At 43.1% G+C, this 26,252-nt stretch overlaps 1 protein-coding gene across 2 annotated transcripts in view; it reads left to right on the top strand.

Annotated features, from left to right (window-relative positions):
- Positions 1-26,252, top strand: part of AUG3 (HAUS augmin-like complex subunit) — a 72,134-nt gene that overhangs the window by 22,523 nt on the left and 23,359 nt on the right. For both annotated transcript variants that reach the window (XR_015541011.1, XM_087374848.1), the window contains exons 2-13: positions 1,658-1,694; positions 7,105-7,208; positions 7,437-7,632; positions 7,986-8,052; positions 8,464-8,567; positions 8,735-8,819; positions 11,337-11,394; positions 11,898-12,029; positions 23,976-24,045; positions 24,190-24,247; positions 24,357-24,412; positions 26,073-26,225. Coding sequence is in view for 1 of the 2 variants with exons in the window: in XM_087374848.1 (XP_087230974.1) it covers positions 1,658-1,694; positions 7,105-7,208; positions 7,437-7,632; positions 7,986-8,052; positions 8,464-8,567; positions 8,735-8,819; positions 11,337-11,394; positions 11,898-12,029; positions 23,976-24,045; positions 24,190-24,247; positions 24,357-24,412; positions 26,073-26,225 (1,120 nt within the window). In the remaining variant the exon portion in view is untranslated. The remainder of the gene's footprint in view (positions 1-1,657; positions 1,695-7,104; positions 7,209-7,436; positions 7,633-7,985; positions 8,053-8,463; positions 8,568-8,734; positions 8,820-11,336; positions 11,395-11,897; positions 12,030-23,975; positions 24,046-24,189; positions 24,248-24,356; positions 24,413-26,072; positions 26,226-26,252) is intronic.

Raw genomic sequence — 26,252 nt, 5'->3', positions numbered from 1 at the left:
ATCTCGTGGTCACAGCTCTATGTCTAACAAGGGTGACCGTGACCCATGCCGGTCGCGCTCCCAATCTGAACAAGGAGGGATTGTCCCCAAGCATAATCTGTGCGTCAGCCCTCTGCCTGAGCTGTCATGTCACTGGTTCTGGATCCCTATCGCGTCTAGGGCTTGTAGAGTGGGAGCATGTGTGGTCCGGCTGGAAGAACTCCGTGATCATGCTTTGAGAAGAGTCTACTAGGGTATGCTCCTCTGTCTCTATGATCGAAGTAGGCACTCACGATGTTTGACTGCCTCATGAATGAACGCGAAGCATCTCTGATCTGGAAAAGAGAGGAACCGGGATAACAATCCGGAGCTATCTGTGAATAGACAATAGAAGTGTCCCCGGATCTCATAGTACACTGGGCATCTGAAAATGAAATGCTCCTCAAACTCAATCTCCTGTAGACCACATAAGGTGCACATATGTCTCTCCTTGGGTAAACCCTTCTCAGCTAATGGGGTAAATGAATCCGCCTATATCCCGGTGGTTCGATAAACCCTTCATCTGAGATATGTAGGCAATGATCTCTGTAAAAGCTGAGCTTCACTGGGAGCTCACTTGGTTCCAATCAGGCTCGGAATGTGTGTAGCTGCAAAAGATCCTCATGTATGACTTGGTTGACCTCGTGATACTGTAGCGGGGGGAACGGTGCATCAATGCTGTATTGGAAGGGGAAAGTTTGTCCATGTGGAGCCCCAGTTGCTCAAGCCACCTCGTTGTATGTGCAAACTTGGTCACCTGCATTTGATAGAGCCATAGAAGAGGACAATGCTAGCCACGGTATTTTGTTGGCATCTGGAGGCGCAATCCTCATATGCCTTGACTCGATATAGGTAGGTGATGACTTGAGATGCTGCATCGAGCTGTAATGGAGATGATCCAAACTCAGCGTGGATGATCTGGTGAGGAACCGATGGCTTACTGCGAATCATCCGTGATAACATGAGTACTATAGTCGCTCCACGCGAGCTCACACAATATCTGATAGATATGGCCCTGCCGTACATCCCCCGTTGGTTGGAGCAAGGAGTAAAAAAGTAAGCACTTGGTCCAAGGGGCCTGAAAGTGTGAGTGAAAGCACTGCCTCTCTACTCTGGCCAGCGAGGCTCCTCAAGCGAGCCTGCATCGCCGGTCTCATGGATGGAGAGAGAGAGAGAGAGAGAGAGAGAGAGAGAGAGAGAGATGGATGAACGTCGTTAGGAGGCCTCGTGGGTCTATGAGACAAAGTACAGTATCAAAGTGACTTATGCTCATACAAGCCGCTATGGGCTGAGGCAAAGGGATCACTAAGACCCTTTGCTGAGTACTATACTAGACTAAAATCAGAAATACAAAACACAAACTCAAAGTACGAGAGAGAGACAGAGTGTCTTTACACACAGGCGTGTGCGCTTTGCACGACATATATGCATGTATGGTATGCTCATGCACCCATACCATGAAAAATTTGTTTTGCAAATGAAAGTTCTTAATGGTATACTTCTCATTAGTGTGCATTGGTGAGAACCCAGATTTGCGAAAGTTTGCTACTAAAATCTTATGCTTTTTCATTCGCTAACCCATGTATTTTCTCGCAAATGTTTCTTACTGGAATAAATGAATCATGATGTATTGAAACAGACACAAGGAGCTTTTGGTAGACGGCAAGCTACTTGAGGTACTAAAATTAGCAATTACGTACTTTTGGTGGGTTTTTCTTCGCTTTGGGTATGTGGATGCAGTTGGGTGCTTTATGTGGCGATCTTTACAAAAGATTTGGTTATCTTTTGCATTCAGTCTTAAAAAAGTTAACATGTTAAGCAATCCTTACCGTTGTCGGTGCCTTCTTTGAGAGGAAAGTTTGTCCATCTTGCATCATCATTTTGTTTTTGTAAATCTTGGACCCAGCATGTTATATGCTTTTTTTTTTTCCCCCAAGAACATGTTATATGCTTTTTGAACTAAAGAAATTCAAATTCGTTCATTTCTAAATTTATAGGCTTACCCAAATACTTGAAAGACATGCTGGGTGACATACCTTACTGTAAACAAACAAATATCACACCTTGATGAGGACCAATGTATAATTTCATGATACCATTACGTTAAGCGCTCTGATCTAACACCTGTGGCACTTTATGCTTTATCAGTTTAATCTGGGATGGAGTCCATTTCAGTCAGCCAGTTTGAACCACCAATCAGCACCTCTCTCTTTATCCAAATGACACACTCACTGGAGAAATGTCCTAGTTGCAGAGGTTTATCATAACTTGGATTTGCTTTATTGTTGGGTTTTCATAGTTGAGAGAGATGACAGCGGAAGGGCCCAGTAGTGAAAGGAGCTACAGTTTGGGTCTATGATCGATGGGTTGAGACACCCTCTCGGTGATAGCTGCTTTAACTTTCAGTTATTGCAACAAAGTTGACATGGCAGTCTTCTGAGCTGTTTTGTCTAGTCAGATAGAGCTTATAGTGACATCTACAATAGCTTGTTCATGTGCTTTAATAAGATATTTCCAGTAGGTATAGGGCTTTTATTGTTGGAGGTTTATGGATATAATGTGTACATGCTGGGATTTATCCCATTTACATATGCATTTACTGGGGGCCTACAACAATTATTATATGAGGGCCTATTCTACATTTGGATAAAATCATCTATTCAGATATTTCAGCCACTTGCATACCAAATCCAAGGAGGAAGGTCTTAACTTTTAATGAAGCCTTAGTACTACTGGTGTACGTAGGAGTAGAGCTTTACATTCCCTTCTTTTTAGCAAGTACTATTTTCTATTCTAAGTCTTTTCTTTCATTTCCAAATCTATTCAAGTTCTGTCGCATTTGAATAATTGACTGATATAAAATAAACTCTAGAATATCTACTTTTTCATTAAGTACTATTGCTGCTCATGCACGTAATATCAGAGCTATACAAACCTTGTGTCGAAATTTGGAAGAATGTTGCAAATTATCTCAAAGTGCATAAACTTTCTACTAGGATCAACCATCAGAAATTGTTAGGAATATTCAGCTTCAAGTCTATCAAGAGACTTTCATGCTTGAGTTGCTCATTCCCTTTGCTCTTGTGGGCTTTGAGATCAACTTTTGAGAGGCAAGCCTTCTCTTCCATTCCCCATCATGCTTTAATGCCTCTAAGGATGGAGTGGTTTGTATGTTATTATAAAAATTTTGCATTATGAGGGGGAATGTTGGACAATGCCCTCATTGGTTGTATTCATTTTCATTTTATATCTGTTTGTAGGACCGAGACTTGTGTAACTAGTGTTATGGGTTCTGCAGCTTTATGTCCAAGTGTTTGATTGCTAATCTGATGTTAATAAAGTTGAGGTATTTATGGTCTTCTAGCTTGTGGGTCAATAAAAGTTATAGGACCTTACATGTGATGCACCACGTGTCACTCTTGGATGTAATTTTACTTAGGTTTAGGATATCTTGCAAAATCCTCACTTCTGTTGTATTTTTAAGTGTGCAATGAATTTTGGCTTTGCTCTTTAGCGCGTATCTTTCCTGTCCTTTTTTTTCCAATGGGTATGAGAACCACCCTTCCACAGCAGTCCAACATGGAGCGCATGCTCCTGTGAACCTCCGGAGGTAACCCAAGAGAGAGCATCCTAGCAGACATGTGAAAATGAGCAAGCAGATGCCTTTTTAGACAGCACATAGTGTAAGGCAGCTTCATGCAATACCAAATTATATTTTAACCCTTGGCAAGTCTGCTTGCATCTTCAGCCTTCTACAAGCTGTACGAACATGTGCATAGCATCTATAGCTGCCGAAATAGTTTTTTTTTCCAGGTGGCACACATTTCGAGGTGATTCTCAGATTTTTAATTTCTTTTCTTGAAAATTTTCACAAGCGTGATTCTGTACAATCTTGATAGAACCCTAATTGCAGGAGGCAATTACCAAACTGCAAAGCAGCTCTCTGTACATGTGCTTTGCACTTTGGGTGACCAAATTTCAACTTTATTTGCTGTTGTAGCCCTTCATTTTGGTCAGCATACGTGTGAAATACTTGGGAAAATTCAAGGAAGAGAGCAAAATACAGCTTGTTTTTATTTTTTGGGTGTGAATATGGCCATTTTTGGTTTCATCTTGTCAGTCTTGGTTATACGTGTATACTAGAATGTAAATCAAGGAGTTTCTAGCTTTGTTTTACCGAATTTTGCAAGTAGTCATGAAGTAAAAGGGGAGAAACAGCTATATCCCCTATCTAGTGAGTACACCAAGCCCACATTAGGGTTTCATCTTCATTGAGGTGCTATTGTGTGGCTTTTCATCTCTTTGTGAAGTAATTGCTGGGGGATAGGCTTTTCTTTTTGAGTTTGGCCTCAGGCAGCAAGCGCCTCAAGAAGCAAGCCTCATGTTGAAACGCTCCATGGCAACATGAACGATCCAATATGGAACTCCATCATTTAAATGCTTGATTGGCAAGATATTATGGAAAACAGCCAAGGGTCTGTAGGCCAAGTCCCTGCAGTGATGCTTGGAAAATTGAGGATTGGGAGATAAAGGATGTAAACGAATGCAGGCAATGTCAAGTCTACTGTTATAATCACATAATGAGTGCAAAGACTTCAGCTTAGGCACAGAAATTTTGGTAAACAAATTGAAGTCAGCAGCACAAGCAGAGCATTACAATGCAAGCATTAGTTCCCCTCGTTCAAGATGAGAGGGGAGATGCACTCTCTGTACATCTTCCTGAATTGGGAAGATTATGCAGCAGCGTGCAGTGATTGATGAGAGAATAGGGGACAAATATCTCATCCCCTTGATTTGAACTCCTTGGCTCCTTTAGAATCATTACATTATTTCAGAGCATGGAGGATAATATTGGCGATGAATTAACCTTTGCATCCTGTGGTTGTGGAAAAGACAAAGGAAAATTGGAGAGATGAATAGCATCCTTTGCAACTTATGGAAGAGCAAAAGGTTGTCTTGATCGTGCAACTTAGATCTTATCAGGCCTATGAGCAGAGCTTCATTTGACATTGTAATAAATATGTCTTAGCTTTTGTTGAAGGCTATTCTAGGGTTGAGAATCGTATAATTTGCAGCATCTAGAGAGGACTACATCAGGTTCATGGGACAAACCCTAAGCCTAACCCCAACGCTAAGGGGTAAAGATGAATATATGAGTGTTCTTCATTTCAATGTGGTGCACAATTAGTCGTGTCTTGTGCACTCCATGCTCTCCCTCTTCTTCAAATGGTTGTGTAAAGGGTGTGTTCCTCTTTGTTTCTGCTCAAAATGTTCTTCATTTTGACTTGTGGAATGAAAATTATTGCATTGTGAAGTTTGGCTATACCTTCTTCGATTTTCTTGAGAATTTGTGAGGTTGTGTGTGATCTATAAGAGTTTCTAAGAGTTTCTTAGTGAAAGAAGTCCCTCACTCAACCTAACCTAGCCTCTCACTAGACGAGCATACCCACAAGCAAGGCCCTCTCTCTCTACAGTGACATCAGGAGATGTTGGCCTCCAGCAAAACATAGGGACAATGCTCGAAGGGTTTGTATCTCAAAGTAGTTGATATGATCGAGTGGAAAGTGCTTAGGCATACTTGCGTTTTGAGATCAAACAAGGAAACCTTGACCAAGAATGTACTAGAAAAGAGTATCGACATTGAGTACGAGGAAACGAATAATAGTTTCTTGCCTGCCACAAACAAAAGCTCTTAAATATCCTATATAGCAGTAACTCCAAGGAGTTCTAGATGAGGCTTTTGGAAAGTGGAGGCCTCTTGGGAGTCCACAAAGCGACAATATACACTCTGCTTTCAAATTTTGTGTCAAACCTCCTCTATGAGGACCATAAGGGTCAAGATGTGATATGTCATAGAAGCCTCATTGAATAGCTTGGCTAAGATTGAAGCAAAAACTTCCCACCCGTAGGTTGAGAGTTCAGCTAGGGGACCCTCCTAATCCTTGGCTTTATCGTTTTTTAAGTTCTTGATGGCCTCTTTGAGGTAGACTGTGATAAAGGAGGTGGTGGGAGACGGATGTCTTCTAAGACGGGCATGGGCTGTGTCCGCATAATCTCTCCAAAGGACTCGTCTCATCACAAGACTTTGAGCCTTGGTATTGCACATGACGTTATATGGGCGTCATGGCTTTGTATGAGAGTTACAGGTAGAGTGTGCACCACATAGGGGTTATGTTGGGGTGAAGCATGGGTCCCCCTCTCCCCCACCCTCTTTGATCTTTATATTGATGAGCTGAGTCTGTATGTCATTATATCTATTTTGCGTTATGAGGGGAAATGTTGGAATAATGCCCTTGTTGATTGGAATCGGTCTCATTATATTTGGTTGTTAAACACTAGGAAACTTTGGTCACGAGAACGAGACTTGTGTAACTTATCCTCAAGGCTTCCTAGCTCTACGTCGAGTCTTAAGGGAAGGTATATAGGGTCCTCTAGCTTATGAGTCGTTAAAATTTTTAGAGCCATACATGTGGCACACAATATGCCATTCTAGGATCTAATCTTACTTAGGTAGAAGATCAGGAATCTGTTTCTAATGTTGCCCTTGTTGAAATGTTCGTGGTCTTTGCACAATCTGCAAAACACATCTTTCTTTTCAACAAGAAGACTAATAATGCGAATAGGAGGTGCTTATAAGAGATAAAACTCTTTTCCAGAAATTCCCATTTGGGTTTCCACTTCTTCTCTCTGTAATAGAGTGCTTGATGGAGGTTTGCTCATAGGCTTAGTGTTAGTTCCAAGTGTATTACATGTTTCACATTTCCTGCATTAATAAAATAAGTGTGCACAACCTTGTTTGTGAGTGTTTTCCACACCCTAGAAAGGGTAGGATTCTCTAGCTGCTAAGCCTCCCAATCAGAGGACTTGATTCGACTGACTTTCAATACAAAAATCGAGAGAAAGCAATATTATTAATTTTTGACATCAAACATTAGTTGCAAGGTCATCAACTTATCCTTGTATTTCTATTAATGCAAGTAATTACATGGAAAGTTTTCTAAGAATTTAAAGACACTACTGGTTTTTTTCATCTGCTCTAGGAGAAGATAACTCTAACTAACACTACTGGTTTTTTATCTGTACTAGGGAGAAGATTTGGATTTTGCCTATGAAAGTATATCTGCATTTTCAAGTCGAAGGAGCAATCAGGAAGCTGTCCTGGGTGCAGAAGAATCTTTGAAGGAAATACGGTGCACATATTTTTTGGCTTTTAAATTCTAAATTCTTAAAGAAAATTTTAAATCTCAATTACTTTTATTTTTGGAGCAGGGTATAGTTTAAGCATCAATAAATCATTTAGATTGCTACTTCATTTTGGCTTTTCTTGGGTAACATTGCAAGCTGGTCTTAATCTAGTTTCTTTTCATGATGTAATAATTTAAATGTCAATGCGGTTTGCCTTGCTACACTATTGTCAGAGAGGCAACCTTGGCATATAGAACTGAGGCAGCAGAATTGCAAAAGAGGCTCCAACGCTTGCAGTCCCAATTGGATGTAGTAACAGGGCAGGCTTCTGCCCTGATTCAAGGCAGAAGGGCAAGAAGTGCTGCTGCCTCGACAGCGAGTGGGCAACTCCTTTTGGCTGATGAGAAACTTGCAAATAGGAATCTGGAGGTAAGGATGACATGGTTTTTCCCTCTCCAATCATGGGTTATGCTTTTTCTTCTGAGCATGGGTTCTGCCCAATTTTTCTTCTGAGCAACATTGTTTGCAGGTATAATCCATTGCCTCTCTCTGGATCCTTCCTCTTGTATTCCCTGGTGTATTCTTACTGAGTATGAAAAGTGGTGCTTCCCCTGTGCTTACTAGTGATCGTTCCGACTTAGTAGTCTTCATGCCAACTTTGATACCATGGGAATTGGGGCTATATGAGAGGAATTAGATCTGTATCCATTGTGCATTTCATCAAAGTGTCTGGTGTTAAATTCTCATTTGTATCTAAATTAGTGGTATGGCTATATCTACAGGTCAATTCTGTGCTGGAGAAGATATCACAGTCTGCTCGAGAACTTGCTCATTATCACTCTGGTGAAGGTAATTTATATGCCATCATAAGCCTACCCTGGACTAACTTGCATTATGCCAGGACTGGCTATTCACAGTAGGCAAACGTGTGGAAAAAGCCAGCGCATTTGGAAGTAAGTGACTCCTCTCGGAGTCGGGCTATGGAGTAAAATATTGAAGGATATGGGAAGATGAGTGACTGTTATCTTACTGAAATGTAATTCATTTTAGCTGTTTATGCAGATTGCTTTAGCATGTTTATTGATTTAAAACTTGGGCTATCTAGCAATCTTCATACAATTTCTGAATGCATAGATGTGATGAAATTTATTCTGTCAGGATGGACTGTTACTTGGTTTTTTCTACTTCATATTTTCGGGAGAAAAGACAATCAATAGTTTAATTGATCCGCTTATTCTATTGCAATATGCTTCATTACAGAGGAGGGAGTTTACATCTCATTTACGGACTTGCGTCCATACACAATACAAGATTTGTCTTGCACCAAGGAACTCAATCAGTGGTTTGTCAAGCAATTTGATGCAGTGAGATTCTTTCATCTTAGGAATTTCAAATAAAGCAAATAAGAAAATGCCACTGGCATCCTTTGTGTGAATTGTGGAAATCATGAACACAAATATGATTCATCACATAACACATCGAGTGGAAGCAAATGGCTTCGTAAATTTTTAATCTCAATCTGTTTGGTCAGGGTCCCTCCCGGCTGGTGGCAGAAGAGGGAAAATCCAAGTGTTCCTGGGTAAGCCTTGATGACGTGACTAACCGATTTGTGCGAGGTGAGTGAGAAAGTTCTGATATCACGTTATTATTAGAGGATACAACTTAGTTTTTTGGTAAAGTATCTGTTCAAGTTGTTATTGTTGACTGAAATTTTTGGTAAAGTATCTGTTCAAGGTGGGAGATAAGGGTCAAAGTGTGGTTACTAATGATTGAGCTATGATCCTATTCTAGAAATTCAATACTTTTAGAAAAGGAATTCAATGAGAAGTCCATTTAACAGAGGCAATTTATGCCATTGGAAGCTTATGGGAAAATTGTTTCCATGGGAGGGCATCGATGTCAAGTCAAAAGCAGAAGACATTATGGTTTTGCAATTGTCACTTAGAGTATGTACCAAGGAATTGATACTTCTAAAAAAGATCCATTGAAAATTTCCTTTTACACCGGCAATCTATTGGAATCTTATGGGGGAATTGTTTCCATGGAAAGGAAAACTGATAAGGTCCTGATCTCAAGTCTAGAAAACAAGACACAATTACCCTTATCCCAAAATTGGGTATGTACCGAGAATTCACAAATGTTTTATATGGCTACAATTTTCCTGATTTTTTAAAACCAAGGATGTACGACTACAGTGTTAGGTATGTACCAAGGATTCACAAATGTGTTATACAGATACAATTTTCCTAATTTTTAAAAAAGTCATGTTCAAGATGTGAATGATGACTGGGAAAATAATCAAGCCAAAAGACCTCCACGGTGTTGGAAAAAAGCAGGCAAAAGTAGACCAAAATCAGGACATTTTAATACCCATTTACTAAATTTGTGTTAAGATTTGAAGCAGCCTTTGATTCTCCCTTGTGATTTCCTGAATGGGAGAATCTAAATACTGAATACTGCATTCAGCAAATCAGTAAATCTTGTTTATGTTTATATTGATAGCCAAAGGCTCATTCAATACGATATAATGGCATGCAGATTATAATTATCCTTGAGTGTAATCCACTTATAGTTGCCGAAGAATAAATTTATTATGGGAGTATAGTACTCAGCAAGGGTCTTAGTGCGCCCTTGCCCCAGCCCTTTGTGGGGTGTATGGGTTTTTCCCTTTTGGTGTACTTTGTACTTTGTCCCATAGGCCCTCGAGGCCTCCCGTGGACGTTAATATATTTTTCTTTTCTTTCTTTCTGCAAATGTTAGCAATGACCCACTTTGTGACAAGTGAGTAAAAAAAGGAAATCACTGTATGTCCAAAATTGAAGGCTAGCTTTATAGTTTTCTTACAGCAAGAGCATAGACATCGTGTGTTCGGCCACTTGATGTATCTTCTACCTAGTTGGAGATTCCCTGAAATCACAGATCCATACCCAGCTGGAGTCCTGTGCCAGAGGTGTCCATTTTTTGTTGCTCCTTGGTTCTCCATCCTGCCAAAATATATTCTTTGAGTCCATCTGGGTTGGCCATGAATTAGAGAACGCCCTTGTGAAGACATTTATGAAATTTGCGGTTGGCTGTTCCAAGAACAAAGGGTTTCAATGTGGCTCCATCATGAAGCTAGTGGAAATGCTGAGTACATAGGTTCATTATATTCCATGACAAACTATCCACAGAAATGGACATCACGTAGTCTTGTCCTTGGAACATGTAATTGATTATCTGAAATTGGGCTTTGACATTCTTGGACAAACCACTGAGCGATTGCATGTGGGCATAAAGCATGTGCTGCACCTAAATGGACCAGCTGATTGTGCTGATTGTTTGATTTAAGCTGTAACTCTCTGGTTATTCTCTCTACTTGTGTGATTGCATGTGGGCATAAAGTGTATTTTGCCCATATTATATGTGATACACATAAATAGGCAAGCTGATCATCAGGTCACCCTGCCCGGACTGACTAATACATGTCAGTTTAGGAGGGGAGCACACATGAAGTTTGACTAAAACCATTCTGAGAAGTGGAACTATGGAGTATGCAGGTTAGCAAAGGCAGTATTGAGTGAGACAGCCAAAAGGCAGCAAGATAGCACTTTAAATATTTTTTGGGGGAGAGGGGTGTAGTTACAATGACCCAGTAGTGCATACTGAGTATGTCTTTTGTCATGAGGAGCTCCCACCTTTCTGAATCCAGTCTCCCAAACATTTGGATACACGTTCTCTTGCTTGATGATATCTTTGACAATTTTTCAATGGTATCAAGAATTTGTCAAATTCCATTTATAGGTTGAAGATAGAGTGTTGTGCATGTAAACCTGTCTTCAAACAATTGTAGCCGCAGGTTTGACTGCTGGCATTGCCCTTCCATCAATTTCTTGAAGTTTCAGCCTTGCAAACATGCTCCGGCCGGAACTAAAACTCACATTGTTGCAACTAACTGTCACTGATTAATTATTTTTGAGACTTGAGCACTGTTTCCTCAAATTGTTTCCTTGATTCGTTCATTTTAAAAAATTTGTTCTATACATACTCCTCTTTTTCGCAAGACATTGAAAGCTTTGGTCAGTGAGGCTGATAGGCTCCTGTAATAAATTTGTTATTAACTATTTCGTTTTGTTTTTTGGTAATTCTATTTTTAGGAGACTCAGAGAAGATGTATCATCATCGGGTTGTGGAGTTACAACGCTTGCGCTCAATGTGCGTGCTCCTTTTTGTTTTTTTTGGAGAGAAATTGTTCATTGGACCTTTGTCTAGATGAGTTTGTTGGTAGCTTGATGGCGAGCTGCCTGAAGCAGATCTTTTCTCTCGTAGCAATCATGTATTCTATGCTTGATGTAGTTCTAGGTAGGTGGAGGAAGGTGTTTTTGACAGGACATCAGTTTATATTTGAAGATCTTGCTTGGGAGCTGATATATGCACTGTGTCTCTATAAGGCAATAGTAGATTGAGAGCACAATCTATGAATGGGTGACGTAAAATGCCCATTGGACTCTAAATGCTGTTTAGAGGAAATGTGCTTTACTTCTTGTCAAAATCACTTGTGCCCACCCTTCTTACTGGAATACATAGGTTTGCGTTTGAATGCAGACAAAGTACTTATTTAAATCTTTAGCAACTGTTAATTTCAAAGATCAGATCTTGAAGTCTCTGCACATAACGAAGTAAGCAAGTTTGACCTATCAAAAACTTTTTACTGACAGATTTGGTATAAGCGAAAGGCAGTGGGTGGAGGCACAGGTTGAGAATTCAAAGCAACAAGCTGTGTTGGCTACAGCGAAATTGCAAGCCTCAGCTGATGAAGCACATGTCCACTCGGACCTCCACTTTCTGAGGTAACCTTGGTGTTGTGTATACACATAACTAAAAATGGATAGTAACTGTTTCCACATTCAGATGAAGGAATTACCCCAAGAAGTTGCATCTGCAGCCAGACTTTTTTTTCTTCTTCTTACCAGGCGGTTTTCATTATTTGTTTCCTTTGTTGGCTGCTGCTTACTTTTTACATATCACACTTGTCATCTCCATTTTATGTGTTGTCATGGCAAGGATGGGTCAGAATACACGGTATGAAGACGAGTAATAAGGCATGATGTTTGGGTTCTGCACTGTTATTGATCACTTACTGCAAAATGTCTTCCTCCCTGCAGTTGGGGCATGTTACTTGTGCATACTATCAGAATGACTTCAATTCTTTAACTACTAAGGAAATTGAGACAAGTCTTGCCTGTGTTGGTGATAGAGAAAGATTTAGGAAATATATTGTCAATATAAAAGTGCTGTCTTTAGCAATATGTAAGTTCTGTAATAATGTTGTCATATTTTTTTAATGAATGAGAAAAATGGGTGCTATCATTAGCAATATGTGAGTATCGTATCTCCATCTAGTGCTATGTTTAACAATATGTAAGTGCTGTAATAATGTTGTCAGGGAAAATGTGCCCATTAATAAGGTTTGATGAGAGCTTGACATGTGTGTATGATATGACATGGCTAATGCCATCTGATGTCTCAATTCAGCATGTAATCTTTGAGTTTATGAAAGTGACAATTGACACTTGTTGCCCGTGGTCTTGACTCCTAAGTTGACACATGGTGATCCGTACTGCATGGAAAGGTGGATTATACGTATCCTGGTGCCTTGATGTCGCTTAGGTGGAGGAAATGCTCTCTCTAGAAGGCCATGTGACAGTGGGTAGGAATCCCATGTCCTATGGATGTATATCAATTAAGAATTGTAAAAACACAAACCCAATGTACACTCACATGCATTCCAAAAACCAAGTATTTCCCCCAACCCCCATAGTAGTTAATCCTATGGTGAACACACCTTGCCAAGTGGATTGTGAAAGGAAAGAAGGTAGAAGATGTGTAGTCAACAGTCAACAATCTGTGGAAATAACAGAGTTAGGGAATTGGAAATCAACCCCCCCCCCCCCCCCCCTCCCAAACCCCTTGCCACCCCCACACTACGTTGATTGGCATTGGAGGTTCATTCTTTGGCCCACCGCAAACCAAGTTGTTGATCATGGATGTCCTACAAGTGGATGTAGTGAGTAATAAGATAGTGTAAGAGCCCTACTAGTCAAAGAAGGAACATGAGCTTGGAGCCTTGATGCATGAGGAAATGGAGGACTAGCGGTTGGTGGAGGTGCCATTTTGGAAGTGGGATGAGGTGTAGAGGTCTCAGCTAACAAGGAGGCATGGAAGAGAGAAGGGGTCAAGGAGTGGGGGGAAGAAGGCCCATGACTTGTTAGGCCATCAAAAAGTGCCCATGCCATTTGCACAAATGCTCCATAACTCTAGGACACATGTAGATGTGATCAACAACCACTTGTGTGTGTGTGTGTGTGTGTGTCTCAGATTACTCTCTATGCATCGTCTCTGTTCTCCAAAGATGCACGGGGGTCTGAACATTCTCAATATTCAAATGCATTTACTTGCTCACAGAGGGAAAATGATGATATAGTTTATGCAAGGAGATCAGCCTTGGGTTTCATGATCTGCTCTCTCTTATTACATATTCATACCTCTGCCTTTGGGCATTGGCAGCCTACTCAGTGGGATTTCTTATTTGGCTCTATACAAGGCAAGATCAGAGGCTGCCCTTTTGTCTCTCGTCTGCTTCTTGATTGGAAACATATCTTATCCCACTTGGAATGGCATGGCAGGGATTCTCTGTCGGGAAACTCTTTGAGGGTTGAGAATATTTTTTGGTCTAAAGTATTCCACCCTCCTTTGGCCATACAAGAACCGAGACGTTCTTATTTTCTCTCCTTCAAAGGCATTTCATCTGTCGCGGATGTACTTCAGGATGATGGCACAATTTTATCCTTTTCTATGGTTGCTAGTAAATACGGCTTGGGAGCTCATTATCGTCCTTTATGGCATAGGATTTCAGCAATGCTTCAACCGTACTTGCCGGTATCTCGTTTGGAACTTCAGAATCGGCTTGAGGATTGGATTTTATGCTCTTCTTCCTCATACGCCCGTCCCTTGAAGCTCTCACATATCATAGTGTCATCTCTGTATAAAGTGTTACTACCTCCGCCTTGGATTTCTCACAGAGCAAATACTGTTTGGCATATGGATCGCCCAATGAAGTGGTGGAGAAAAAGGCTGCGTCTCCTTTGGCATTACAAAGTCCCTCTTCGGCAACAGCTTTTCCTTTGGCGAGTTCTTTTTGGCATTTTTCCATCCGGCCAGTTACTCGCACATAGACATATTGATCCGGCTGTTTGTCACAGATGCCAGCACTCTACTGAATCTGTGCTTCACATTTTTTGGTTCTGTCCACATACTTGTGATTTCATCGCTCTCATTCGAGAGAGGCTTCGAGCAAGATTTCCTACTGTTACTTTTGGCAGATTTTTCTGGTTGTTTGGTTTTCATCCACCGAGACAGGGTTTTGATTTATTTTTTGTATGGGTGCGCTACTGGACCCTATGGACTTAATGGATGGACAGAAATCATAGAGTCTTTGGTGATCCGCTATTTTCATCCTTTCTTTTTTTCAAATGATCTCTGCAACAATCATTCTACGATTGTGTTCAGACTCGTTTGATTGATCAGGGTGTATATACAGCTTATATTGAGATCTTTAGTTGAGTAGTAGTTACTTCGTTTTTGAAGTAACTATGAATGTAATTATTTTACAGCAATAAAAGATTTCTTCCCACAAAAAAAAGTGTGTGTGTGTGTGAGATGTGCACGGATGGGTATCTAATGTGTATAGAGGTACACAAGACTAGCTCAGTTAGCCTGGGGTGGCTTAGGGCTAGGCAGGCTTGATTCTCGGGTTGAGTGACAAGGGGATAGGGATCTTCACTATTTTTGGCGCATTGGGCCCGAGTCTATAAAAGGGGCCCAGGGGCTCAGTTTTCAGAGAGAAAGGGAGAGAAAGTCTAGCTCTCTCGTGCAAGGTTTGGATCTTGGATCATGTCGTGGACGTACGCTTGCATCCTAGCGTAGCCCAAGGCCCATCAGCAGATCCAAGGCCTACAGGCGCCACCTTGTGGTATGGGACACCAGGCTGGTTGGGAGTTCATGCCAGTAGCTCAGCTCGTTGCTCGGAGGGGACATATGTTGTGATAGGGTGGTGAGCAGCTTGCTCAGATCCTCACGTTTCTTGTTGTTCTTGTGTTTGCTTGCAGGTCTGAATTCTTAGGAGCCCTGGGGTCATATCAGAGCCAACTCCTAGAGGTATGAATCTCTGCAGAGAGGTGTGGACGTGATTTCCTCTAGGTAAGCCTCAAATTCAAAATTTCCTTTGGTACCTTGCCAAGAGTTAAAGATTTCGTCAGGTAGGGATATAGCTTTGTCTGGATTGGGATAGAGACGATTTTTGAAGAGAGTGCATGTTGATTCGCTGGAAGTAGGGAGAGAGATGTAGAGTCGCTGAAGAAGCAGGGAGAGTATCTAGGAATACGTGGCTGAATGACTTTCCAGGCAGGAGGACCTGTTGGCATAGGGCTGTAAGATTGAAGCGGTGGGTGGTCACAGAAATCAGGGTTTAGGCCATGGGATGCAGCGATGAATTCGGCTGAGGGCTGCATAGTGTTGGTGCTGCAAGAACAAGGCTAGGAGGTGAAGTACATTGGGGGTTGGGGAGATGGGCTGAGATTGATTTGGCAGGCTTGGAAACCAAAAAAAGAAAAAGCATGCCAACATTTAGGTGGATGGCTTTGAAAAGCTCTACTTTTTAAAAGCTAAGGTTCACCTTAGCCTATAAATATTTCAGATCCCCCCTCCCCCCCACCCAGTGCTTAGGCTTTGGAAACATTTGCAGCAAGATATTACCCTTGGTTGTCCTACATTGATTTTCTTCAGTCAAGCCGAACTCTTGCTGCTCCATAGCCTATTTCTAACGCCCCTATTTCCTGTGACCACCTTCGCTATTCACTTCTTTCTTCTTCCTTGTCGCAGCCCCTATTCCGACGCGTGGTACTCCACTTTCAGCTTGCCCTTTTCCTAGCCTGCTCTCTCTATCGAATTCAGCCTCTATCCTCCTATAATCTGCCATCATATCCTCATGGCCGATACGACTGATACTCAATCTCGTGAGGAGGTTCAAGACATGGATTTTAAAGGAGGGGACAACTAGGGTCTTTATGACGATCTGGTTACAAAGAATGCTTTCAGTGAGTTCACCTCCGTTCTCGACGAAAGGTTTAATCTGTTCGAATCATACAGAGTTGGCACGCAACTCCAAGGGATTCAATCTTCTCTTTCACTTTTGACCAGCATTGTTCAAGTGCTTTCTCATGTGGATGCTTTAGCTTTAGTGTTGTGAGTCCGAACATTACCCGAGATCCCTATCCCGGAGTTCAGAAGTCTAGGACCAAGGAAGTGGTAGACACTTGGTTGCACGAGTGGCAAGTACACTTCCAGTTTCACCCCTATCTTGATGAAAAGAAGATCCAACTTGCAGCAGGGTATTTATTTGGAAAAGCCTTACTCTGTGTCATCTTGCTTCAACAACATGTATCCACTTGTTTGGTAATATTTCTTTTTGTTTTTCAATAGTATGCTTATTAAGAAATGAAATGTTTTCCTACTGTTCAGTTATGGTCAATGGGAACTAGGTCTAGCATTTGAGGGTGGACCCCCTTGCTTGGGGTTATGGGCATTAGTGACCCACAAGAGTGATGACCTCTCTTTGAGAGGGACATCTGGAAACCACACCCCACCTGAGTACCCAAACATGGGACCAATCAAATGCACAGATTGCATACTGACCTAGGTATTTATTCAAGAGAATGTTCCCTGAGCTTTGGATGTGGGCCTGGCAGCATGCCAAGAGTAATGGAGATACAAGATAAGACGACAAACAAATGAGCTCAGTATGGCTCAATTATGACCTTAGAGTACGTCAGTAGATAGTCCAAGCTGTTACGAACCCGTGGGTGCGATCAGAATTGAATTCTGACAACTTTGAAATTTTAGGGTTTTTGGGAGTGACACGTGGCAGCTGACACGTGGCAGACTGCCACATGGAATCTGAGCTGGCAGGTCAGTCCACTTGTCCCACACATGTGGCAGCATGCATGGTAGGTGGTAGGGCATGCAGGCCAAGTGTCTAGCCCCAAATCTGGTAGATTTGGGACAGGTTGTGGGCTGTCCTCTTTGGGACTGCAGCCCACTAGAAATCCGGGACAAGTGTCCACCTTCCACTCTGGGCCTGGGGGGGCTGAGCCTATAAAAGAAGGCCTCTCCCCTTCATTCCTTACTTGAAAAAATTCGTCACTTTTCTTCTCCCTCCTTTTGGTTGATGCAGCAGAACCTCTCCAGCTCCTTGGGTGCAGCGAGCTTCTCCTCAGGCCATTCTCTCACCTCAGCAGCACTTTCTCTCTCTACAGCAACACACACTCTCTCTACAGTTCCAGCCCCTCCTCTCCAGAAATGTGCCCCCTCTCAGCTCTTCTGGAACAGCAGCAGCATTCTCTCTCCTTCTTCTAGCCTGGAGCAGCCACAGCCCCTTTCTCTCTCCTGCTGCAGTCTTTCTCTCTCTACTGCAGAATTTTCTCTCTCTACTGTTCCAGCCCCTTCCCCTTGCTTTCTTTGCGCCACTGAAACAGCAGCAGCTCCTCTCTTACATCCCCTCCCTTGGGATCAGCATTGGCACTCTCTCTCTACAGCTATCACTCCATAAAGGATTTCTCTCTCTTGCCTATAGGCTGTTTTTTTGAGCTGTTCTCATTCCAGCCCCATTTCACTGCATATAATGTGACATGCCCATTGATCTGCCATGCTCATCTAGTATGCAATCATTCCACATGATGGGCTGCCTGTCAATTTCTTCATGAGAGGAGGGTGGAACTCTCCGAAGAGTACTTCTGAAGCTGTCCCAAGTCTTGAGAATGGCAGCCATGAGAGGGGAAGTAGGAGATTTGAGACGGGCTGACGTAAAGAACTATCTAGGGCTGTCCATCCAATCTCCTCCTTGAGAAGGTGTGCATGTATGTATACTGCGTAAGAAAAAATCCTTTCAAGGCTCCTAACCAGGCATCAAACCTCTGACCACCATCTTGCAGAGCAAGGCTCTACACTGCTAGTCTGGATCAATAATATTGAGGCCCCCCTCCTCAGTGGGTAGAATAAGAGTCTCCCAAGCCACCCTGGCTATCACATCTGAAGTGCCGTCTAATCCACTCCACAAAAAATTCCTGATAGGTCTCTTGAGCTGAGTGATACTGCTTGTAGTTCGGCACCAACAAGAGCAAACAAACCACGCTGTAGCCAACCGTACCTGGTTTACAACCACCACTTTGGATGCAAGGTCAAGTTTGGCCGAACTCCAAAATAGGAGTTTCCTCCTGATGCTTTCCAACACGGGAGCAAACTGCTGTGCTGGAGAAATGCCCACCCCAACTTGGCATCCAAGATACCTGACAGAGACACCCCTCTGAATCCAAGTAAATCCAATATCAGCACCCCAATCTGGAGTGTCCTCATCACTAATCCAAAAACCATTGGATTTGTTCCAGTTAATGTGAGCCCCTGCTGCAATGCAAAATAAATCCAAGGCTGTCTTGAAAGAGGTGATTGTTTGTGGAGTGGCATCCAAAAAAATAGCTTTGTCATCTGCCAGCTCATTGTCCAGCAACTCATCTTCTTGTCTCAACGGAAGTCTTAGCCCAAAAATATCAGCTTGAGCTCTGATATAGAGGCTCATAGCTTCAGCCACAAATAAGATTAGAAAGGGGACTAGAGGGCATCCCTGTCGGACTGATCTGGATATCTGAAACCTGTCTCCCCTGACTCCACCAATGAGTACCTGGCTATGGGCTGACCTGTAAAGAGCAGAAACCCCTCTAATCGACAAATCTGAAAATCCAAAGCGAAGAAGGGTTCCCTCTAGAAAATCCCAATCTACTATGTCATATGCTTTTTCGAAATCCAGGAGTAGAATTGCCAGTCTATGGCCCTCATGCATAGTCCACTTAGAAGTCTCCCAAAATGAGAATATATTATCAAAGATGCTTCTGCCATGGACAAAGCATGTCTGTGTGTCATGTATAAGATTTGGCAGGATGGGCTGCAATTGCATGCTGATGGCTTTTGCCAAGATCTTATACAAAGTGCCCAGTAAGGTGATCGGTCTCCACTGAGACACTAAATTTCTGCAACCTCCTTTTGGGATAAGGTGAATGAGACCCTTCGAGAGTGAGTCCGGCATCTCACCCAAGTCCCAAACGCCCTGAAGGGCTGAGGTGATGTAATCCCCAATCTGATCCCAAAAAATAATAAAAAAAGAAGGTGTAAGCCTATCTGACCCTGGACAACTACCCTTACGAAGGGCAGTAAGAGAGAACTTGAACTCTATGTTGGTGAAGCGTGCATCAAGTGAGGCTCTCATACCTCTATCCACCAACATAGGAATATGCTGCCAAATAACCTGTCTAGCATCATCTCTGGCCTGTGAATCAGGATCTGCAGTCAGAAGGGAGGCATAGTAATCTGAAGTAATTTGCATGACGGCATCTCGATGTGTCTGAAGTATCCCGTCTGAGTCAACAAGCTACAAAACACTTTCTCTTCTATGTCTAGGGCCGAGAGTAGAGAAGAATTGCTTGTTGACTCTACCTTCGATCTGCATCCAGAAAGATTCTCTGGCGTGAAAGGCATACTCTGCTCTTTGATCTAGAAGTGTTTGCTGATGAGCCCTTGCTGCAACAAGGCGCTCCTGAATCCAAGCATCTGTAGGCCGTTTCTGCTCCTCTCTGAAGAGCTGCCAGCTGCTGTCGAATGGCAATCTCTCTCGTGTGAATCTCATCTCTCCTAATACTAGCAACAGAATGATAAAAGCTGCTAATATTAGTGAGGGCTGCAGCCACATCTGACGGGGACGGCTGCCCACCCTGCAGGTGAGAATCCCAAATCCGTAGCACTGCCTCTGTGAGGCCCTTCTCTGCGTAGAGGGCATATGGAATCTTGATATTGGCAGAGCGGCCTCTCGCCCGAGGCTCTAAAACCACCAGAACAACTAGAAAATGATATGAAGTGGAAACCCCTGCACTGATGCAAATTGTCCCACCTCTGTCCAGTGCCCAATCATCTACATAAAATCTATCAATCCGTGCATGGATAGGTATCCTTACTCTCCTGTTCGACCAAGAAAACAGAAGAGACTGTGGTTGAGTGTGAAAAGCATCGTCATACCAAGTATCTCTGCCACTGAATTGAAAAAGGAAGGCATCCCATGCTGCTCTCTCCAGGGAGTGAATGCCACCTTCCCTACCTCCTCTTTTGTCTGAAGGCATTTCAACCATGTTGAAATCGCCCCCAATAATCCAAGAATCTGCAATATGTGACCAAGAGAGCAACTCTTTCCAAAGGAGGACATGATCCCCTCTCAAGTTGGGTGCATAAAGGTTAAGGAGGCCAACCTTACACCTGGCAATCATCAAAATAACCCACTGTGCTCTAGAGGGGACTATGACTCTGTGTCCAATGGGAGCATCAAAGAAGAGATAGAAATGCCAAAGGACTAGCCTTGAGTAGTGAACCTGTTGCCTCTGGAGAATTAAATACCACCTGAAAGAACCCTCGCCCGAGCAAACGAACATCGGTGAGGTGCCCTACGAGGTCTCCAGGTAACGCCGAAAGCATCCAATCCCTAGACTGTAGCCTGGAGGGGTGGGAACCGTGGATGTGAGCAAAGAGTGAGGTGGCATACTCCTCTGCTCTGAGTCTGTCTTGAGCTGCTGAAGCTCGTCTTTGGAAAAGGTAACTGTTTTTGCGGTCGAGGATTGGTTGAATGGAAACCCATTCGTCAATCAAGGTGGAAGGGCCGACACGAACGTGAGGATGCTCTGTCCGTTCGACAACCTGCCGCCAGAGAGAGAATATCTCTCTCGTTCCGTCAAGGGAAGAAGAGGGGGGAGAGGGAGGGAGGGAGGTGGTGAAGCAGAGGTAGAGGGAGAAGGGGGAGAGGAAGGAGGGGCAGCGGGGGGGTAGGGAGAGGAGGGGAGAGGGCAGCGGGGTAGGAGGCAGAGGCAGGTAGGGGGAGCGGGGTTGGAGGTAGAGGCGGGTAGGGGGAGCGGGGTAGGAGGAGCAAGGGGTAAGGAGGGAAGGGCAGGATTGTAGGGTATTCAGCTAGATGCAGCTACGAATTTCTTGTTGGATATGCAAGAGCTGTTAGTGAATGAGAATGTATTAGGAGTGTTGAGGATAGAGCACGGTTTTGTGTTGATAGACGGCATACACCCAAAGAGTTTTCTAAGGGAATGTGTGTATTTGCAGATACCAATGGATTCAAGGACGTTGCGAACGAGGTCGGTAGAAAAGTTATCCCCAAGGTGTTTTGAATCTTGAAAAAGATTAATGAGGTTACATATAAACTAGAATCTCCACATGTAAAAGTTCACCCGGTCTTTTGTGGTACTAGACTAAAAGAGGTGCTGGTGGTTGGAGATAGTCTCATTTCGCCCCAAGAACATTTGGAAGTTAAGGATTTGACCTACATTTCACATGAACTTGAAAGAGTTATGTAAGGGAAAGGAAACTTAACCATAAGTTAATTTCGGAGTTTGAAGTTAAGTGGAAGGATAGGTTTGAGGAGGACTCAACTTGGGAGTCGATTGCTAGTTTGCAGAAGAGCTTTCCCAATTTCATTTTAAGAGTAAACGCTTAAAAGGAGGGAAGAAATGTTATGTACATAGACGCTAATCCCCCGATTAGTGGACTTAATCTAGCAGGGTTAGGGAGCTTTGGGATTAAGGGCAGGCTAATGTGGGACTTGAGGACTGGAACACTAGCAAAGGGCTAGTTGGCTAATTTTAGCGAGAATGCTTTCCATAAAGCAGGATGCTCTTATATACGAGAGTGGCCAAGGCTGTTGTGATGGTATTCAGTGGGTACACACCACTAGATAGTCTGGTTTGGATCTCAAGCCTAGAGTCTTGCCTTCTACATGTTGGATCACGAGATTTTGTGCCGATGGCTCCTTGGTTCTGGTGGTACAGAGCTATAGGCATGGGCTTGTGGGAGTATGATCTCTAGCCCCATGTGCTCGGGTGCGGCTGGGAGGTGAGTCGCCTGCTGATTATCCTTCTGGTTGATGTTGTTGTAGACTGTGTTAGGGTTAGATGCTAGAGGGGATTCTACAAGGGTGGATTCTCCTAACTGTATCCAGGCACTCTGGCTAGCCCTCTCTCAAGGCTCTCGTGTGTCTCAGTATAAAAAATAACATCCCTACCAGTGTATGCCTCTGAGAAATGAGACCATAGAGTGCTGTTGCAATTCCACACAGCCATGTTCAATTTGTCCTGTACCTCTGTCCCATAGGCTCGACATTGATATGTGCTCTTTTTATCCTTCTCTCTTTTTTCTCATTTTTCCTGGATGATCACCTTGACCTTCTTTATATACAGTTCCATCTTGCTGCCATTATTTCGAATCATTCATTCCTTTCTGTGCTCGTGCTGCTGCAAAGAGTGTGAAGTCATCATCTAGGTATGTCCTAGTCCCCTTTAGTGCCGCTCTCATTCCCATGAAAGTTGATCTGTTTGCTGCATGCATTTCTGAATTTGATTACGATCGGCGTTGTTTGTGCATCAGCCTTGTCTACTCTCCAGGTTGCCTTGAATGTCAGATTTATGCCCATTCTCTTAACCAATGCTTCATCATCCCCCATCAGGGTGTTGCCTACCGCCAGCCTTCTGACTAGCACATTCAAGGCTTTGCTGTCCGTCCTCTTATCTTCCTCGAAAGCATCTGATATGAACTATTTTTTGGAGGCTGAGTTGCCTTTTTTGACCACCTCTTTCCATTTTAGCATCCCTACTTTTCCATCGGTGATCTACTGTGAAAATTCAGCAAGTTTGTCTGTAATTCCCTTCATGATCTTCTCGTTTTTCACCTGCATAGTCCTCACGGCTATCATTTCTTTTTGAGCCAATCATTTTCTGATTTTAACTCCTCCATTGCACCTAAGGTAACACCTCCATGTCCTTGAGTTTATTCAGCTCTGCTTCCAGATTCCCCCTTGTGCTGGTCTTTTCCAGCTCTGCCTTTTCTTATTCTCAATCTTCTCTTTTTATCCTTCTCCTTTCTCCATTCCTCTTGTAACTTCCCCCCTTCCTCATTTGAACTAGGACCTTGTCCACGTGTGCTTTTTCACCCATCAATGCCACTTTTGTGGCATCCAAGCAGTTAATCATCCCGATCAAAACAAGACAGAGTTGTAAAGGACATCAGATGCGGCCTTATTTGGTGTTCCAGGCAAGAAGGTGGCCTTGGCCTGATCGAGGGCCTGTTTCCCCCATGTGTTGTGTCAGCATCCACTCTCTCAGCTGGGGAGGCCCAAACAGACCCCCAAGGTCACACAATAGGGCCTGCTCTTTTGAATCTCCTACCTAGCTGTAGAGAGACCTGGGCTAGTAAAGGGCCCGGGCTCCTGCAAGGGAGAGAGCTGCCGGGGGAGAGAGCATGCAGGGCAGGGGAAAGAGCTCGGAGGTGGGGGGGGGGGCAGAGGGTGAGCTGCACAGGGCTGGAGAGGGGCAGGGAGGGGTGTGGGCTGTGCAGGGTTGGGAAGAGAAGGTCGGGGGAGAGGCAGGGGCTGGGGGAGGTGTGATTAGAGGGGGAGAGCAGGGCAGGGGAGGCAGGGTCGGGGGGGAGCTGCAATGGGAAGGGGAGAGGCACATGGGTGGGGGAGCTGTGGGGAGAGGCGCACGCGCGAGAGAGAGAGAGAGAGAGAGAGAGAGAGAGAGAGAGAGAGAGCACAATCCAGTGAATCTGGACTGTCAAGTCTTAGTACATTTTCTTATGGTCCTGTGCAGGCGCAGGCATGCTGAGATTGGAAATGAGCTGTACAGCATGGCACAGAAAGAGGAGAAACTACTTTCTGAGGTTTTATTGATGACTGCAGGGTTCTCCGCTTTCTTTTTCTTTTTTGAATATAAAAAAGTGGGCCTATAGTAAGGAGGTTCAGGAATTGAATTAAGCCTTTTGTATTTCCCATCTTATTTCATCTTTATTTTCTGAGTTCCTCAGGTTATTCCAAAACTATGCAACGAACTAGCTCAGCTTCAGGATACATACATTCTGCAAGGCATGTCTGAAACCTGGTTTTAAAGGCATAGTTTTTTGTGGCTTATGAAATACGTCCTTTCATTTCCAGATTACTGCTTACAGTAATCTGGTTATCTGTAAAATAACAGGTGACTATGACTTGAAAGTGATGCGCCAGGAATATTACATCTCACAGCAGAAACGGGTCAGTGATTTGCTGTGATTTTTTAAAATGAGCAGCTTCTAACTGAATTGTATTCACCCCCTACCCTATCCAATGCAATTGTATCTGCTCCGGCCAGTCCAGATTAGCCTTGGAAATGCAGCTTTCTCTATGCAGTTTCTAGGGTTGCTTAACATATGGTCTGTGAATCAGAATTGTGGACATCCAGATCTTAAGTGATGTTTTTAAGCCCGAGTAACAGCTGTACTTGTTTGTTGTAAGATCCATCAATCAGTACTGCAAGCCAAGCTATATAGAAGCTCCTGAACCTCAGTCACAAGTGGGTCTTAAAAAGAGACAGCATGGCTAAAATGAAGAGTGTATTTGATTCAGCCAATTTGTATGTGAGTTTTTGTTATCATGCAGGGGCAATGATGACTCATATGTCTTCAAAGTTATGATTTAAATTTTAGACTTTAGAATTGAGATGTAACTTGAATTCCACCTGACTGTTGATAAGTTCAAACTTTAATGTAGGCTTCACCATACATCACATGCTTGGAAGTTAGGCTATAGGCTTCAATTTTCACTGAGCACAGTTTAATTGCAGGGTGTAGGCTATTATTGTACAATTTTTAAAACTGTTAGTAGATGTATAAATAAGTGATTTAGCGATATCTACATGACAAACTGCTAGTACTCATTATACCTGTAAGTATAGGGCATAAGTTTTTAATAGTTTGGATCGTCTTGAAACCTCTGAGATGATGTGAAGTCCCCCTTTTCTTGAAACAATTCACAATGTTTTTGACACATGTTTTGTTTCATTGCGTTCCATGTTTTGTGGAACGATGTTCTAAAGGAATGTTGGATGTCTGTTGCTGTTGTCCTCTGCTCTGCTCTGTAGGAGAGACCCGCGGGCCTCATGAGGTGACCTAGCATTGCGATGCTGCAATGAGGGTACCTCTAGCTGGTTGTGTATTCACCTGCTGTAAATTTGGCATCTCCGAAGGATAGGCTCAAGATCTCATGCCCTGTGATGTCCACTCCATGTGGGCTTCTCTCTCATGAAGAATTTTTTGATCACCTGTTACCGAGGGTCCCTGACCGGCTACAGGTTTCATGAGTTTGTATCTATGTCTTGTGATATCCGAGAACAGGTTTGCTACATACGTCTGGTGATCTCATGTCTAGAAATCGACGGTCGAATATGTTATCAACCTCATATCTAGAGTTCTTGGTGCATCTCATCAATACATGCTCCTTTGTCTCCACTTCATGCATGTCACATGCACTTGCGCACATACAAATATCTGAGTATTATGTACATTTGCCTATGGATCAAGTGGTCCATGAGATGTATGCTGGTCAGTGAATAGCTTAGAAGAGACTAATTTATACATGTCTGCTGGTGGCTCAAGAGTTCATGTCTCTGAGATTTCTTCTATGTAGTGGCTTCCTGGTTTGCTCTGCCACAAAAGATTATTGCAATTGCAATAAGTGGCCAATCTGAAAAGTTATAAATATTTTGGGCAAGCTGAAAAGTTACGTGTCATAAATATGGGGGATAACGCATGCCATTTTTTATCAAAAGTCATATAAATCTCTTTGTTATTGCCTTGCAGTTCATCAATCATATGGTGAATCAGTTATCTTGCAGTTCATCAACCATCATAGAAATCTCTTTGTTCTTGCCTTGCAGTTCATCAACCATCTGGTGAATCAGCTAGCCCGCCACCGTTTCCTACAAGTAGCATGCCAGTTGGAAAGGAAGACAATGAATGGAGCTAATGAGCTTTTGAGGGTTATTGAAGCTGAGATGCATGCCTTTGCACAAGCGACATTGGGACGCATAGTGAGTGCAACTGTGTTTCAAATGCAT

Source organism: Dipteris shenzhenensis, chromosome 5, assembly GCF_047967505.1.
Source record: "Dipteris shenzhenensis isolate YYH24624 ecotype China chromosome 5, Dip_SZ_1.0, whole genome shotgun sequence".
Taxonomy (NCBI): domain Eukaryota; kingdom Viridiplantae; phylum Streptophyta; class Polypodiopsida; order Gleicheniales; family Dipteridaceae; genus Dipteris; species Dipteris shenzhenensis.
This window is presented reverse-complemented; position numbering and strand designations above follow the sequence as displayed.